The 17,781-nt window shown below is 36.1% G+C and overlaps 1 protein-coding gene across 3 annotated transcripts in view; it reads right to left on the bottom strand.

Moving 5' to 3' along the window:
* Nucleotides 1-17,781, bottom strand: part of LOC109092369 (guanine nucleotide-binding protein G(I)/G(S)/G(O) subunit gamma-12-like) — a 51,648-nt gene continuing 33,867 nt past the window's right edge. For 2 of the 3 annotated variants that reach the window (XM_019106144.2, XM_019106145.2), the window contains 2 exons: nucleotides 3,113-3,225; nucleotides 1-352 (listed from right to left, as the gene is read on the bottom strand). In XM_019106144.2, the coding sequence (XP_018961689.1) occupies nucleotides 227-352; nucleotides 3,113-3,205 (219 nt within the window). In that variant the 5' untranslated portion in view covers nucleotides 3,206-3,225 and the 3' untranslated portion in view covers nucleotides 1-226. Of the gene's footprint in view, nucleotides 353-3,112; nucleotides 3,226-3,331; nucleotides 3,851-17,781 lie in introns of those variants that run through there. The other variant, XM_019106146.2, reaches the window with a different exon arrangement.

Below are 17,781 nucleotides of genomic sequence, written 5' to 3'. Positions count from 1 at the left end.
TGGGTTGGTTTTGTCTTTGCACCACAAATGATTTGTTTACTAGGAGCTTTGACTCTCCTTTTTACAGACAACAGGAACATTTCTAGTGCGGATTTAATCAAATAATAGCTTGCGGTTTAGCTCATTTTAAGGCGAATAGTGAATGAATGTATGAAGATCATATTCTTTCTATTAAAAAATAATAAAAGGGAACATCAAAACACACAGCAAGAGTTCAAGCATCCCACTACAATATAGTGCATGGCTTTTTATCCTTAAAAGGGTTTTCCGAAGCTGGGATACCCATAAGTAGAGGATCAAACTTGGCATGTTCATTGCAGTAATGCATGAGGTCTGCAGAAGCTTTAGACACCTGCACAGAAGAGATACAATATGAAGAACAATTGTTAGATTTTTATGTTTTATAAATTAACAATTTATTGAAAGGGATAGTTCGTTCCAAATTCTGTCAATCCTATGACTTTTGTTCTTGAATACTCTTGAATTTAACTTTTAAGGAAATTAGAATACTTCATAAAACATTTGCGAATAAAGCATCATTTCCATTTCATGTTTCCATCATCACTTTCTGCAATACTGGCAAAGTATCAACAATTAAAACAAAAGTTTCTGCAACTGGGGAAGCATGTGGCTCTTTTTTCTTACATAATACTGTAAATGATTTGCAGCAGATGAAATGCAATAACAAACGCTGTCATGTTATCTTGAATTCAAATGCCAGATGTTTGGGAATGCAATCGTGCGACACAGTTATGGGAAGTGATCATACCAAGTAATTTTAATGATGGACTTTGCCACAGGCATTTCAAAACTATTAAAATACCTTTTGAGATGGTTTGCAATGAGTTTGGTGTGCCGGTTAGTTCAGTCATCCTATTACATGATCTGCTGAGGCAAAGTCGCATGAGCTTTTTTTTTTTTTGCGAATCAATTAATTTGTTTGTCATTTTTTTTTTTTTTTTTTTTTTATGCAGATCTTGGTGTTTCCATTAGCGATGTGAATCTCATAACTGAGGCCGATGCAAAACACATCTCGATGTATAGCCAACGAAGGATACATTAAAGATACATATGAAGCAGCTGATGCGATGCGATACGATACAATTCACCCATTATGAAGCAGTGCAATCATATTTCCATTTGAGTCAATACAATGCAATTCGATGCAATACAATGCAATGGAAAAAATATAATCGCTTTTATTCGATGATCGCTAAATTAACTTAAACAGTTAGTTCAGCCAAAAATGAAAATTAGCCCATAAATTACTCACCCTCAAGTCATCCTAGGTGTATATGACTTTCTTCTTTCTGACAAATCCAGTCAGAGTTATAATAAAAATTTTCTTTGATCTTTCAAGCTGTTTATTGGCACTCAGTGGGTGTTGCAGTGCTTCAGTCCAAAAGAACTGAAATAAAAAGTGCCCATCCATAAAAAAAATATCTCACACGGCTCCGAGGGGGGCACAAAGTCCTCCTGTAGCAAATCAATGCTTTTTTTTTGAAAAAAAATAACCATATTTAAAATGCAATAATTACTTTAACCTAGCTTGTGCTCACTATTGTACACGGAAGCAGCTCCAGGCAGATGACGTATGAGGTCAGCTTTGCGCATGAGCGCTCAGAAGTGACGAATGCAGTAGCGCAGGGGAGAGATCAGAACAAAACAACGGTCACTAATTAGAAGTACAAAATGAGGATTTGTAACGAAGAATTTTGGAGGATTTTGATATAAGCCAAGAGGAGACTAAAGTAAAGAATCTTTGCTTCCTTTGCTCCTATTAACAAATGTTGGTTTTCACGAGACTCACCGGCGCATGCACACGCCGACCCCATACGTCATCCTCCCGGAGCTGCTTCTGTGTACAACTGTTGGTGCAAGCTACATTAAAGTGATTATTACATTTTGAATATGGATATTTTTCTTACAAAAACGCATCGATTTGCTACAGGAGGACTTTGTTCACCCCCCTGGGCCCCCTGAGAAAAAAAGACACTTTTTTTATGGATGGGCGCTTTATATTTCACTTCTTTTGGACTGAAGCACTGAAAAGAGATGAAAATGTGGAATAAAGTTATTTTTGTTTTGTTTGCACAAAAAAAACGTATTCTCTTAGCTTCGTAACATTACATTTGAACCACCAATGTCACTTGGTGTACTTCTTGGTATCATCTATCATCTTGGTACTTTTCTGGACCTTGAACATGGTAATTTCCTTGCTGTCTATGGGAGGGTCAGAGAGCTCTCAGATTTCATCAAAAAATATCTTAAATTATGTTCCGAAGATGAAAGAAGATCTTACGAGTTTGGAACAATACGAGGGTGAGGAATTAATGACAGAATTTCATTTTTAGGTGAACTATCCCTTTAAAGATCTAAGGCATGACAACCATGTATTAAATACTGAAAGGTTTTTCGTTTGAACTTCGGTTTCGGTTGAAAAGTTTTGCATACAGACAACATTGTCAAAATTATCCGTTCACATTGCAAAAATGACTAAAAACGCTGTATTATGTATGCCATGCCAGTAAGTGGTGACTTTGTAAAGAAACACTACACACCTGCATAACTGAACATGTAATAAGCATGAGTATGATATCACTGTTTTCCCACATTTGTGTTTCTGTAGTTTACTAGCTTTAGTAAAATAGCTTTTTAAAAAACTTGCCTTTTCAGGCCTGTTTCCTGTATCTAGTTTAAAATGGTGTTGTGTAAATCTAGTGCAGCCTGTAGTGGTAGTTGAAGCTGCGCAGACTACAGATTGGCATACAGATGGCACTTCAAGGTGGGTAGGGTGGCTCTTCTCATACTAGTTTAAAAGAAGGCCATTTGGGGATTTTCTGGGGATACATTTGTTATGTGTTAAAAAGATAAAATTCACATTAAGCAAAATAAATTATAAATATCCTATAATTTAGCTTCTGCATGCCACCCATTTTCTAGATTTACTGCCCAGCATACTCATTTTCTCAACTAAATTCATGAAGTGCCACTTTAGTATGCCATTTCAACTGTCTTGAAGTATGCTAGGCATTTATTATCTATTTTTCCTTCACAATCGACTTTTATTTGACACTAATACCATGGTAAGTGAAATGAACATTACATTTACCTTTATTCTCTCTATGTTAGCTTCTATCCGTAGCTGTTGAACAGTCCTTCTGGCCTGGGCTATATTATTAGAGCTTTGCATCTTAGATGACATCTTCGATTATCTTCACAGACCTGAAAACAGATTTTGACATGCACTATAAGCAGCCTGCAGAAGATCAAAGTTACACATCATTTATGTCCCATGATTCATGAACTACATACAACAGAATTTTCTTACAAAGCATGCAAAACAGGAAATTTGCCTTTATGTGCATGTTAACACATAGTGAGGCAGCAAAAACTATCTGAGGAGGTACACAGGGCCCCTTCGACTCCTGCAGAGGTTGGGGGTGTTTAGTGTGTCAGGCCCCCAGTGAGGGGCTTTTCAACTGCGTCTGCTTTACGACTCCAGGAGGGAGAACTAAAGCAAGCTGTGTGTGTTTGAACAGATGATCACATGCTGCCAGCGGTTCAGTCTCTGCAGCTACTGTTCCTGCAGAGCACGCTTTCCGTAACTATCGTCACCGGTTACTTTGCCAACTCATCTTACACAATGAACACATGTGCGCAAGTGGAGAGAGACAGAGTCAGCAGTGCAGTCGCTCAAGCAGAAGCAGTTGTGCAATGTAAACGGGTGGTCTCTCATCAACCAGGAGATAAAAAGAGAACGGTTAGCCTTCTAACTTCCTAAATTTAGTGATAATGAAATAAAGCAATGTTGAAACCTGACAGGTTGATACTGAAATACTTACATTTCAGCAGTAGATACCAAAACCAGTGAAAAAGCACAGAAAAATTAATATGTTAATAAACACACTTCATTAGTTTGAAAAAAGAAAAGAAATACAGATTTTATTCAAATAAAATATAGAATTAAACATATATAAAGTAATAAATATAAATAAATATTAATATAAGTAAAAATATACATACATTAAAACAATGGTATGTAGACGTGTATTTCATTTAGGTAACTTTTTTATTGTTAATATTCAAGAAAACGGTCAGGTAGACTCAAGTCACATTTATTAAAGCGCTTTATAAAATTCAGATTGTATCACAGAAAAAAAGGAAAATATCAGTGTTGTAGAATGTCAATAAATATAAAGTGACTTCAATTTTAACTAAAACAGCTCTGTTGAAGACAAATGTCATTATTGAGGTCATTTCAATGTTGATTCGGTTCAGTACAATGGCAGTGTCTTTGTTACAAAGTTCATAAATTCCTAAACAAATTCTATCCAGGTATAAAGCAGCTCTAAAGAAGACAAGTGTCATTGTTCAGATCAAATGAGTTCAACAATGATTCAGTTTAATAACTTGTCAATGTTGCAAAAGTTCTTTAATGAACAATAAGACATCTCCAAAGACAGCTCTACCCAAAAAGTAAATGTCATTATCCAAATCAGTAATAAAGAACATAGAAATAAAAATGTTTTAGTATATTGTTTTCTCTTTTTATTGTCAATACAATTGTTTCACTGATATTGATTGATAATGAAACAATACTGCTGAAAAAATAGAAACCATCACAGAAATACCACTACAAATACCATTACAAACATTACAAGCCATCAACTTTCAACCATTAAAACCATTAAAAATGGTTTCCTGTACTGTAGTGTGTTTTGGGACATATTCCTTTAGGATTTAGTTGTTTTAACAAGACACCAATAGAAGGCAACCAATTACCAATAGAGACCAACAGGCACCATTACAGTTTCCATTAAAACCAGTACAATTTCCATTATAGCCAGTAAAACCATTACAAATTCTGTGATGGTTTTATATATATTTTTCTTTTTTCAGCACGGTTTAGCAACAGATTCTTGATTCTTGTTTGATTCTTGTTTCGCTGTTCATGTCTGATTTATGTAGGTTGTTTGTGTGTGTTTTTTTTACATGGGAAGTGTTTAACAGAGTGGCTTCATATTGCTACATGGTCAGCCGCATAATCTATAGCACAACAAACCCTGATATCCTACTTCCTGAGAAGCACAGACATAGCTTTATCAAGAACTGAGAAGAAGAGTGTATGGCTGTCTCCTGTCCCACTGGCACAGGGCTGGTATCTCTACATGGAGGTCCGTGTTGGGGGTGACCTTATCTGGCCGCACACCAGACATACTTAGAAGGGGTTAAGAGGTTTGGATAACAACTAGTTGTTAATGCAGTGACATAATTAGAGTGAGACAGAGGCCATAGTTGCTCCCACATGCCCTGAGGTCAAGGGGCCATTTATACATTACGGTCCAGAAAACAAACTGTTTAGCTGCAGCTTAACAAGCATAGACAGAACATGACACCTCTGATGACAGCAGTTTACTAATGATTACATCTTCTGGACAATAAAGCATACCAGGTTGCTAATTTTATTTTAGTCAAGAATTGATCAAATCAACTGTTTTCATCCATGTCTTTTGTTTAAAGGCATGCGTTTACATGCAGTTATAATTGAGCACATATTGTGTGCATCTCGATAGAGATATACAACATAATATGTTATTGAAGGAATAAAAATTGAAGAATTAAATACACAATAAGTGTGATTACCATTGTGATTTGATTTATTTTTTATTAGTATGTATTTATGTGTTTAATCATTTTGTATTAATATTTTGTCTCTGAGATTTACATAAAAATAATTTTTATATAAATATTACAATTATTTTTATTTTTCTTTATGTTAGTATGTTTTGAGAAAAAATACATATTTATTCTATATTATTCTTTATTCTATATGTTTATTCTAAAAACCCAACAAGATGAGCAAAACATATTGTTTTTCTTTGTTGTTTTTTTTTTACATCAAAACACAAATATATACAGTACACAGTGGGATTTTTATTTTATAATTTTGGTGGGTTTTTGTGATTTTCATTTTGTGATTGTGATTCAGTTTTAGTTATTTTAGTAAATCAAGCTCAACAGAAAGAAAATGAAAAATGATGTCTTGGCAACAAGATGAAATAAAAAAAGTTTAATTTATATTTTCTTTTATTTCCGTATACAATTATTTTATTTCAAGTAGGCTAACTAAAATTATTTTTATGATTTTAGTTTTAGTTATTGATAACTTGGTCAGAACTATACTAATAATAACAATAATAATTCATATTATTTATAGGCCCCTTTTTTAAAACACTCAAGGACACCTTACAAATAATAAAATGCATAATAAATAAAAAAGAAAATGCACAATAAAACACAAAACTATATCAATCAGAATAAGCTTAAAACAATAATTCTTACTTTTTAAAATGTTATGAAAGAGTCAGATTTTATCTGAAATCGTACCAGTCTGAGTTGAGCAAATGCAAAAGACAATGTCATTTGTATAAGGACAGATTGTGCTCAGTTGATCTTAGTCAAGGTTGAGTAAGAATGCAGCTCTGTGAAAGGGCACAGTGTTCCTGTGAGGTAATGGTTCATTCGCTCAGAGTGGCTCTGAGGGACAACGAGTCAATTTTCTGCAGACGCAGCACAGAGAGCACAACTGTGACGCAGACAGACACGGCTCAAGAGATGTGCCAATCAAACTCACTCGTGACCTCTGACCCCTCAGGCCGATTGTTGTGCTCATCAACTCACACCAGTCAAGCAGAGGTTCACGTGTAGAGACAGAGTCAAGATGACAATGTGATTAACCTCCAAAACCAGCACCCAGCGAGCCTTCCAGGCGCCCACATCCGTTTCATTAACACACTACCTTCTCTCCCTGCAGTATAAATGATTAAAGATGTGTATGGATGTATAAATAGCAAAGAAACAGGAAGAGGGGGCGTCTGTGAGCCTGGACTCAGAGGAGAAAGGGTTCGCTAATCACTGCATATCCCTCTCACGTTCGTCCTGATAAAACCCTTCATTTGCTCTAGAATTTGTCCTTTCTGTGCTGGGAAGTCAGTGTGTGACGTTTCCACCACTAAAGTGCTCTTAGCGTTTGCCCTCTGCTGTCTACGCAACACTGACTTTGAATCATCCAGCAGGTTAACCGCTGGCTTAAATGCAGAGTGGACACAGGATGCCGGCCAGTACAGCTGGCCGCTGAAGAGAGAGGACACTGAGGTGCACTCAACTGTGCCGGACGGCTCATCTGGACGTCTCGACTGTAATTACAGCTTTAGAGAGAGATACCCAACAGTCAAGCACACTCTAAAAGCTCAGGCTGACGCCGCAGCATTCAGTCTTTTGTTACATTTCTCTCACATCTGCCCTCACTGCGACCCTTTTTCATTTCTTTTATATGTTCAGACTAGGGATGTGCGGGTCTAGTCGACTAAACGGTACAGCTCCTAGTCGACACTGAAAACAATAGTCGATTACACAACAGAAAAAAAAAACTTACCATCATTTTATGTTACTATCAAATCCCCATTGTTACATTTAAAACATTTTAAATAACAAGTTAAAATAAAAAATTTGAAAAATAATACATTATTTTTAAAAGTGTTTCGGGGTGTAAACTACATTTTTACCTCATGCCTCGCATGAGTTTTTTTTCGTGTCAGTTGTGGCAAGCTCAAAAGTGACCACGCGAAAGACGAGCAATGTTTCGGATTATTTTGAATAAGAAGGAAACTGAAAAGTTTTGTGTTAACTGTGTAATGTCAAATTGGCTTACAATGGCTCTACTGGAGCAATGCATAATCACATTCATTACAGGCATATAGGCGTTAGCTTAGAGACTAGCCAAAGCCAGCTAATGTCATTCACTACAGCCCGCCGCCGCTGTGATCCCGTCCACGCCGTCTATTCCTCGAAGACCCACTTCGGTGGTGCTGCGTGATGTCCAGGCGCTTTCCGAAATTCTGTTGGCTTGCTTTTTGTTATCTCTACATTTTTTCAAGTGCAGGAATAGGTTTCCATCACCCTGTTTTAATGTGCATTTTGAAGTATCGAATGAGAAACGAGTGATGGAAACACCAAATTTCGAATAAAAATCCCTTGATTCGCATACAAGTTTTTTCGCTCGCTTGAGGTGGGTTTTGACTTGTGCGAAAAAGGATTAATGTGAATAATGGGAGATGGAAAAGCATTTTGCAAATAAATTCCAGTGGGCGCATATAAAAAATGTTTTACTTTGCACTATGAGGTGGGATAACTTGACTAGCAGCGGACTGCATGATCTCGTTCCACAGCATCTGAAATGTTGTTATGGTTGTTCTGAAATGCCTGAGCAAAGTCTGTCAATTAAGTATTTCTGTATAATGTCTTACACGACTGCGTACCCAAACAGCAGCATGCATCCACCTCCGAAAGCAATGATATCATTTATTGTGTTTCGTCTGCTCGCGAGGCGCAAGTAATTTATCATATGTGAATATTATTATATTCAGTTCTCCTAGTTTTCTTACTGATATTTAGTGCCAGTTTAACAGGAAGTGATGATTTTGTTCTCTTTGATGCGTTGGATGGAAACAGTGCTTGTTCGCAAATGTTTTATGTGATATTCCAATAGTTAAATTCGCATCAGGTTCTGTCTTTCTTTTTGTTCGTTTTGTTTTTAGATGATATAGTCTACATGATGAAGTATGTTTTAAATAGCCATTTTAATGCTATTCCTTGATAAAATTCCCTATTGTTTTTGTCTTTAGTTTTAATATGTTGGCTAAGGTTATATGAAGATGAAGAATTCTGTCAGGCTATTGATTGATTTTTCATTGTTCTGTATTTCCCCAGCTGATTTTAATAAATAAGCATCGGCTGGCGTTGAGTGTTAAGTGTCGTTCTCTTCTATTTTTTCTTTTTTTTTTTCTTTTTAACGACCCCCTAAAATTAAATGATGATAATGTGAGCCAAGAAAGAGTACGGCATAATTGTGACCTATTTTTAGCGGAATTCATTGAGGGATTTGTCAGTGTGATTAATAGATTAAGTATTTCAAATGTAGGCTATTATATACACGCACGCACAACGTTTTTTCTTTCTTACCATCTTTTGGGGGTTTCTTGCTTTTAGACTAGTCGACTAATCGGATACGAAACTTCCATTTAAACGACAGTCAAATTAGTCATCGTGCAGATCCCTAGTTCAGACCAAAAAAACGGTGGCTGATAGAGTTTAGATTTCGATTTTGGCTTCCAACGATTATGAAAATACAATAATCGAGATAAAACAATTATTGTTCCCTATTCGCTCCTTCATAAAAGGCCAAACTTCAAGTGCAAATTAGTAAAATCATGTAACATGACTTCCACAAAATGGGACAAGCTTGATTTACTCATGTTTAGATTTATTCATGTTCTGTGAATGCGCTCTGTCACGGAACAGAACACGGGCAAGTAAAGTGAACTTTTAGCTTAAGGTGTGTGCTTAAACTGTCAAATACATGCAAAAATGTGTCAAAATATGGCACTTGGTGATTATTCATGTAAACCCTCCTCAGTTTGGTCTTAAGTGAACATAAACAGTTAAGAATGAAAATATGTGTGTTAGGTCTGCACAATTAATCTCATTTCTAATCGCAGTTACAATTATGGATGCCACAATTACGTAATCGTTCAAAGTGGCAATTAATCGTTCAAAGTCGTGTTCAAACTTATGTTATTCGGTGTGCTTAAGGTGCGTTTTTTCTTTCTACATGTTATCTTAAGGGTTTTCCCATTATTTTAATTTTAGTTTTAGTATATCATTATAAAACCATTCATATTTTTACTTTTTTATAATTTAAAGAAGAAACCAATCTGATGTATAGTTGACATTTGAGGCTTAATACTACAGAAAAGCACTAAAAGTTTTTCAGTTAAAGTGTTTTCAGCTTGTTTATTTTCATACAAAAATCCGGCATGCAGTTGCATCAAACAATGGTATGAACATCATTCAATGTAAATTGTGATAATTGTAATTAATAATCGCAATTACAATTTCAAAGGAATAATCGACAATTATGATTTTTGTCATAATTGTGCAGCCCTAATGTGTGTAACAGTACATTGGATCCGTGCAGCTCTTAAAGTGATGACAGGTATTATTCCTTCTGCCGTCTGTGTGCATAATATTAATCAAACAACAAAATACAGAGAGAAAATTACTCACTGCTCTTGACTGAATAATTTTTGTAGCTTTAATAAGAAGTTTAACAAGTTTGATTCTTACAGTGAAGACTATGCTGTTTTATTTTAGATTTGATTATTCAATTTCTGTAGTAGACTGTTAGTTCATTACTTTTGACTAAAAAACTTAAAGCACTTTTTGTTTCATTAGTATCTTTTTTTCTATTGTATTTGACCTTAGGCTTTTGTTTTTATTGTATTACTGACTATTTATTTTTCAATCATTTTTGAGGACTTAAGTTAAGTAAAAAATTAAGTTACCCTAGTATTCTGCTGTGGTATTGAGGCTACGTCCACACAGAGCTAGAGCTTTCCCTATCTGATCTTTTTTTTCCCTCGTCTCAAGAAATATCTGCGTCCACATGAAACCACAAAACCGACACAAAACAATGTAGTATACATGCCAGACCAGTGTGTGGCACTGTAATTAGTGAGAGATACACTAAAAATGGAGAATAAGACTTGGACTATGTGCATAAACCTTGAGCGGGGTATACAAACGAACATGGAACAATACATTAATTAATCTGCGTTAATGTTAGTTAATAAAAAGACAATCGTTCAGTGTTTGTTCATGTTTTTGTTGCTGTTACATGACGTAGCGGTGTCAGCCTAGGGGCGAGACGTGGGCTGATATTGTCATAATTTCAGAAAATATATGGATTCGCTGTCCACATGAAAACGCAAGGGCAGTGTTTTCAGATTTTTTTTTTTTTTACATTTTTACTAAACTTGTCCTATGTCCTACCTTAATAATACATAAATAGCAAGAGAGAGATTTATCTTCATTGTTAGACACTTATTTTCACATAGTGTTAATTATTTAATATGAAATTACAATTAACATTTTTTTTTCCCCATGACTTGTTGGACAATTTCAAGACAAACTTTGCTGTCATTCTTTTAAAACTGCTGAAAATTATACCATTTTAAGTTAAGTGATATTTGTTTCTCCCCTTTTGCAATACTCTACTGTTTTTTTTTTTTTTTTTTTTTTTTTTTTAAGATATTTTGAGATCAAAACAAATCTGTGGTGCTTTTATGTGTGTCACACCATAAGACATTACTTCACACTAAAGGACAGAAATTGTTATTAAATTATTTATATTTAATTTTGAACATGTCAAAGGAGAAAGTTTAATTTTGATACAAACAATATCAACATGTATTTTAAACAAAACAAAAAATAATTTATCAACAAAATTCAGTCTCTTAGTCAATCAGTATGTTACTGAAACCCCCCCCGCTGCGTGTGCGGCACAGCTAAATAAGATTGATATTCATATATTCATTAAGATGTTAATTAATTTTTTTAAACTATATAGCTACTCTTTTTAAGGAATAATTTTATTGTATTTACTTTCTGCATTGTTCTCTTAGGATCTTCTGCATGGATCCCTGTTAATTTTCTCTATATATTTCCATGTCCTCTCTCTTTCACTAATTTCTCTCCCTCAATTCTTTCTGTTTCGAAAACAAAGTATCACATTTTATGCTTCTTTTCATGACACTTTATAACAGTAAAAGTTTTCTGTAAAAACGTCAGAAAATAGTTTAATGTAATTATTGCATTTATGAACACTGAAAATAATCAAAAAATAATAAAAAGGAGTTAAACAAATCTTATTTAATTATTTAAAATGCTTTTTAAAGAGACCTTGTCTTCTTTAGGAGTGTCACACCAAAGGACAAAAAAACTTAATACTTTTGTAGTTGTTCCAAAAAAGTTAAATATTTGAACAATTCTAAGACAAAAATGGACCATGTGCACATGTCATGGGCTTGACAGGGGGCTTGAGTAACATGATCATGAATGTGGTTCTTCAACTAATTAACTAGTCAACTAATTTTCTCTGGCATTGGCCGATTTAAAATCAGGGTATAGTGTCACACCAGAGGACATAGTTTTCAGAGACCAAATGTATCAAGTTCCTACACATTCAGAAATATATGGATGAAAAAAATAATTGCCATATTAAAATAGACACTTGTACAATTATGCCAGAGGTAAAAGTTGTAATTTATTGAACCATGCTTGGGACAGTCACACCATAGGACAATTTTAAGATTTAACTCAAAAATATTAAAAATTGAATAACACTGCAGCTTTTATAACAACAGGTCTATGAAGGACAAAGAAATGTTTAACCTTTTTTACTTAACCTTTTTTTTAAATTTTTTTTCAACTCATATATATATATGCTTCTTTAAATTAATCACTTATATAAAGTTTAGCTTGCATCTGGGAACGCAACATCTTCTTGTAATGAGAAGTGTTTATCGACAAAAAATAAGCCTTTTTACTTTTTTTATTATAAAATTTTTACTATTTTTTATTATATAGCCATAGTAATATATAATTACAAAATTTACCCAAAATTGAGCAGCTCTACAAAATTCAGCAAATCTGGATTTTGTAAATCACAATTTTTATCTGAATCGATGGTATGCATGATATGCAAATGTTTCTGCCAGTCTAAAGAGATGCATTAACAGCCGTAACAAAAAAAAAAAGACTGAAAAAAATAAGGTGTTACATCGGATAGCTGGTGCTCATCTAATGACGGAGGTCAGGAGGGGTTGGTTGGATGTTTGTATGTCTTGCAAACGTGTAGAAACAGTGTGAGAGAGGGCGAGTGAGATGAGAGAAAGAGAAGGGACTGTAACCGGCTTTGAAGTGTGTGACTCAAGCTGAATCACTAACAAACAACAAGAAGGGGAAACTAAGTAAGACCACCAAAAGGCAGAGTACAGACCACCTTGGGGCACAGAGAAAAACTGCTGCTGACTGAGCTGCCCACTGGGCCACCCACACCTCTGCAGACGGGCTCGCGCCTCCCTCCCATTCTGGCTCTGCCGTTGCCTGCTGGATCTCAGCCAGGACCAGGCGGCTCTATTCATCGACCCAGCCTCTGATGAAGCACTCCAGGAATAACAGAGTGCTGGCATACTGAGACCACCACAGCAGTGACACAGAGAGCGGGAAATGGCTTTCAAAACTATTTTACAAATTATAAATTAAATCTTTACATTTTCCTTCAGGAACAAGTGTGTCACTGCAATGCATGCTTAGTAAGGGTTGATATGTTGTTAGCATTATGGGAGGTTGCATTGGCCTTGCTAGGTGGTTAACCGGCTTGCGTTAAAAACAACAACAAAAACACCTGAAGTCTCTAAAATGCTTGGGTCCCTCTCTCAATGTAAATGTTTGTTTCAATCCAAAAGCATTTAGAAAAGTAATAGTACCTCTTCTCAACAACCTGTATGATTAAGGTATATTGCAGACATGCAATGGTACAAATGTAGTCTGATTCACAAGCAAATGACTCTTTTGAGCAAATTCTGTTCAATTGTTGGGACTATTAATTAATTATTTGTAAGACTTATTGTACAAAAATATGGAAATTTACTGTTAGATTGTTATGTGTATTAATAAATTATTTTGTATACTTATTGAGTAAAATTGTTGTTTGATCTCGCGCATCAAGAATGCACGGTTTAGCTTCTGCATACCATATTGGATTGTCAGGGGTTTTTTAATCTCCTTTTTGCAGGTTTTGGTAATATAAAAAGCATTAAAACAATATTTCTGTATTTTATTAGAAAATTATTACATAATTAATTAATATATATTGTTCACTATTTACAGTGGGAAAATTTTACTGCACAAATATATATATATATATATATATATATATATATATAAATATATATATATATATATATATCGATAGACTCAAAGAGAGATGAGAGAAGGGTGGATAATCACTAGTAGGAGCAATAGTAATAATGATACTTGCCTTAGCAAATACACATAATAACTACCCCCATTGACTTTAGGCATGTAAAAAAATTTAAAAAAATGCATTTCTCAGTACTACTATGTACTCTATGTACTCTATGTACAAATGAGTATTTGTTGGTATGTACACTACAGTATGCCTTTCACATAAACGTTATTCATATTCACATTGCACTAGGAGCATAAACGTTATTCATGTTGAAACTTATATATGGGTTTTTTTTTTTTTTTTATAAGGGAATTTGCCGGCTGGTCGTACCTCGCATGAGAGCCCTTGACCACAGTGACAGCCCAAGTCTGACTGGACCACCATCGCTGGGACAGAATCCAGCAAGTATGCACATTAAGTCTTCAGCATTCTGAACATAACGTCTTAAGATGTACATGAATCGAGCACTGTGTTCCTTAATGACCGGGTGGTGGTGTGGGTTACGAAGTTCTAAGAAGAACAAGCTATTTCTTATTCCCCTGTCCCACTGTGTTCTTTTACCAGGTCTATTATCTCTCCTTCACACGGCCTGATTGCTAAGTGATGGTTATGGCTAAAATTGTGCCTTGTGCTGCTGTAACACAATAAGGCTGTTGAGTCCTGTATGCACAGTGCACAGAAAGGACAATGAAGACTGTGCTATCAGAGAACCGATGCACTCCAGCTTGTAAAGTGGGAGATAGCTTATGGCTAGACAGCAAAACATGGTAGGCCGAGGTAACCAGTTTAACAGCACCCTCATGGGAGCTAATCTCTGAGAGCCAGATATTATCAGACAGACAGGCTGAAGCCATGAAGCGTGGGGAAGAAAGGAGACAGCCTCTCTCACAGTGACGCAGTGTTTTGAGAAGGGGGGGGGGTTGTTGACAGAGGTGTGTACATGCATGTGTTTGTTTAAATGGAGAGATGGGAGTCACAAAAAAGATTCCCACCCACATAAAACTGCTGAACACTTTAGCGCTGACTGTGAAGGTAATTCTATAGATAAGAGCACATTAAGATACTTGATCATGACAGACAAGAGATGACAGATTGTGTGAATGCCTTAGAGGTGTCAGGTATAGGCACCAAGCATAGGTTGTTTAATTTACAGTGTGTACTTAGGACATTTAGCCAGTGAGTCACAGCTTGTGAGATTCTCCCATGTCTCCAGAGTGTCTAGGACTGAGGGAATGAAGAAAAGAGGTGAAAAGTAAATGCACACCTACATCCCTGAAACATCTGGGACAGTAAGACTCCAACAGCCTCCACCATGTCTAATTCAGACAGTATTCATTTTTCTCTTCTTCTTCTTTCTGGCTATGGCTACAATTACACTATCAAACCTTGAAGTGTGAGTTTCAAAATGTCATGTTCAAACAGTATAAAAATCTCATATCATTATTAATGCAACTGTAGAGCAAATGCAGCGTAAATGCATTCATACCACCTCTGAGCTGCATTAAACCGTCTGTGTAACTACATTTAAATGTCACTGTTTGTTTGTTTTTCACATTTGCTGGAACATACATTTTAGTATCTGATGTGAGCACACCAGACAGTGCTGGAACGAGAAAAATGCAGCGGTAAAATGCATTTGATCTCTCAGTCCCCAAACGCACAGACATCAGATCTCTCCCTCCTCACACATTCTTCAAGTTGGCCCGCACACAGCTCTGCCCAATGCAATGTGGACGGGCCAGGTGAGAGACTTCAGAGACTCTGACTTCACTTTCAAGTGTACGAGCATCTCACCACATCTGCACGGCAGGATGAGAGCCAAAGGAGAGAATCATCATCAAATGCAGCGGAGAGGAAGGATGTTTGCATTTGGGATGGGCGGCCCTTCTGAGGTATGGTGGGACGGGAAATGGTGCGGCACAGTAGGGAGAGTTCAGTCAGGAACAACCAGATGCAACATCAATGAACGAACCCACCATCTGCTTCTATTAATATACCAGTATGGCACAAAGAGAGATGGGTGGGGGAGAGAATGCAGACCTGCAGTAGAAGTCTGTTTGCTTTTAGACCTTGGCTATTGAACGAGACAATCTGGCATGAAATTCTGGTTAAATGAGTTGAGGGTGTGCGTGCACCTTGAAGTGGGCTCAGCTGGCCTTTTGTAAAAATTTCCCGTTAAGTCCACTTGTACTTGTAAGTTTGTGCTAAACACAGAGGCTCCACCCTTTCCCTTACTCTTAAAGTCAGTATGAAATTAAAAATCATTTTTTAAATGCATGGACTATTTATCCATGCATATGTTTTTATTTTTAAACATATTTTACTTAGTAATTTTTAAACAATGTCGTAACTCAAGTTATGTTTCGTGAAACAAGAGACTTCTCTCTGTGATGTATGCCAAACTTCTCCAATCATTTTGTCTGCTTAATCTTTTTTTATGATTTTTTGGCAAGCTAACTTTTATATGTAGTATATATGGGTTTGATTAATTTTAGATGTAATAATATTATACAGTATAGATACTTTTTTTAACAGTGGTAAAGTAAGTTTCAAACAAAATGCAGTGCTATGACTATGTAGTATGTGATTTTAGATGCAGCTAAGGAGTATGCTATTATGCTAAATACCTTGATAAGGTGGTTCTGCTGTTTTTAATTAGAGTTGGAGCTAACTGGATCTGGGACCCATTTTTAAAGTAGTGAAGAGTGGAAATAATTTGTTGTTTTCCTAGTACTGATATTTACGCAAAAACTTCATGAAAGTTAATCTCCAGATGAGTCACTGGCCCTGTTTACAAGAGGAATTATAATGCATTTACATTGATTCAATCACAAGTAGACAATGCTAAACAGGGTCTAAAATATTTTGAGCTTGTCCACTTTAAACCACTTCCAGAGGTAGTCAAATACTCATTCAACTGGATTGCTTTTGTGATGTAGATGCTCATATGGTTAAAAGATTTGAACAGCCACAAAAGGTTGCCTCCTCAACCAAACTTTTGAGTGTTCAGAGCATTCTGAGAAAACACACCTGATTCAGACTTTGCTATGTTGTGCCAAAACACATGTATTTCAATTGAAATCACCATTAACATTTTCATCCCCTTTCCATTCGCTTCCTTTTCCGCTTGTAAGCAGCGTAACGGCTTCATTCATTCAGTCTTGTGCACCGAACTCACCAGCCCACAAAAGTGATGTAGAGTGTGACAAAATAGGAAGGGAGGGTCTAGACAATATCTGAACATAAGCTGCCATAGGTGATGCCTTTAAAAGGCATGTTAAGACCAGGTGTAAATGGTAATATGTCACAGCTGACCACTTATGATCAGATCACTAAAACATCTTAATACCAAGTGGAAACAGGGCCATTAAGGTATATACACCAAATGGGACAGCGGAAAACATCCAGGAACATGCAACTGCTGAAACTGACTCAGAGTTTCTTTGTGTTCTTTTGTGGCATCAGCAGCTTTTATCCTCACTGTCACTGTGGTAAGTGCACTGACAAAGAGACAAACATTTTAAATCACTCGACATCTTCAGATCTGCTGGTGGCCTGTCACCTTTTCTTCACCCTACTGTCATGTTATGTATAAGTGCATCTTTAAGGAGATGAAAGAAGACGGGTGAGTCATGCAGAGGTCATCTTTTATGACAGTGTGCATGCTCACCTTCGTTGAAAGCCCGTATGAGCAGATCACAGCTTTTGTTTTGGTGTTTTATCGTGGAGTGGAGTTTGATAGGGGCTCTGTGTGTGATGAGAAAGTAAAAAGCTTTCTTCTGTCTCTGTACAAACAGAATGTGCACTATGAAGCACTGACTCACCTTTATAAACCTGATAACGCATACCAGACATGAAGACGAGCAGTCTGTCTGGACCCTGTTTGTTCTTAAACGATGCACAAC

Source organism: Cyprinus carpio, unplaced genomic scaffold (genome assembly GCF_018340385.1).
Source record: "Cyprinus carpio isolate SPL01 unplaced genomic scaffold, ASM1834038v1 S000006628, whole genome shotgun sequence".
Classification (NCBI taxonomy): domain Eukaryota; kingdom Metazoa; phylum Chordata; class Actinopteri; order Cypriniformes; family Cyprinidae; genus Cyprinus; species Cyprinus carpio.
This window is presented reverse-complemented; position numbering and strand designations above follow the sequence as displayed.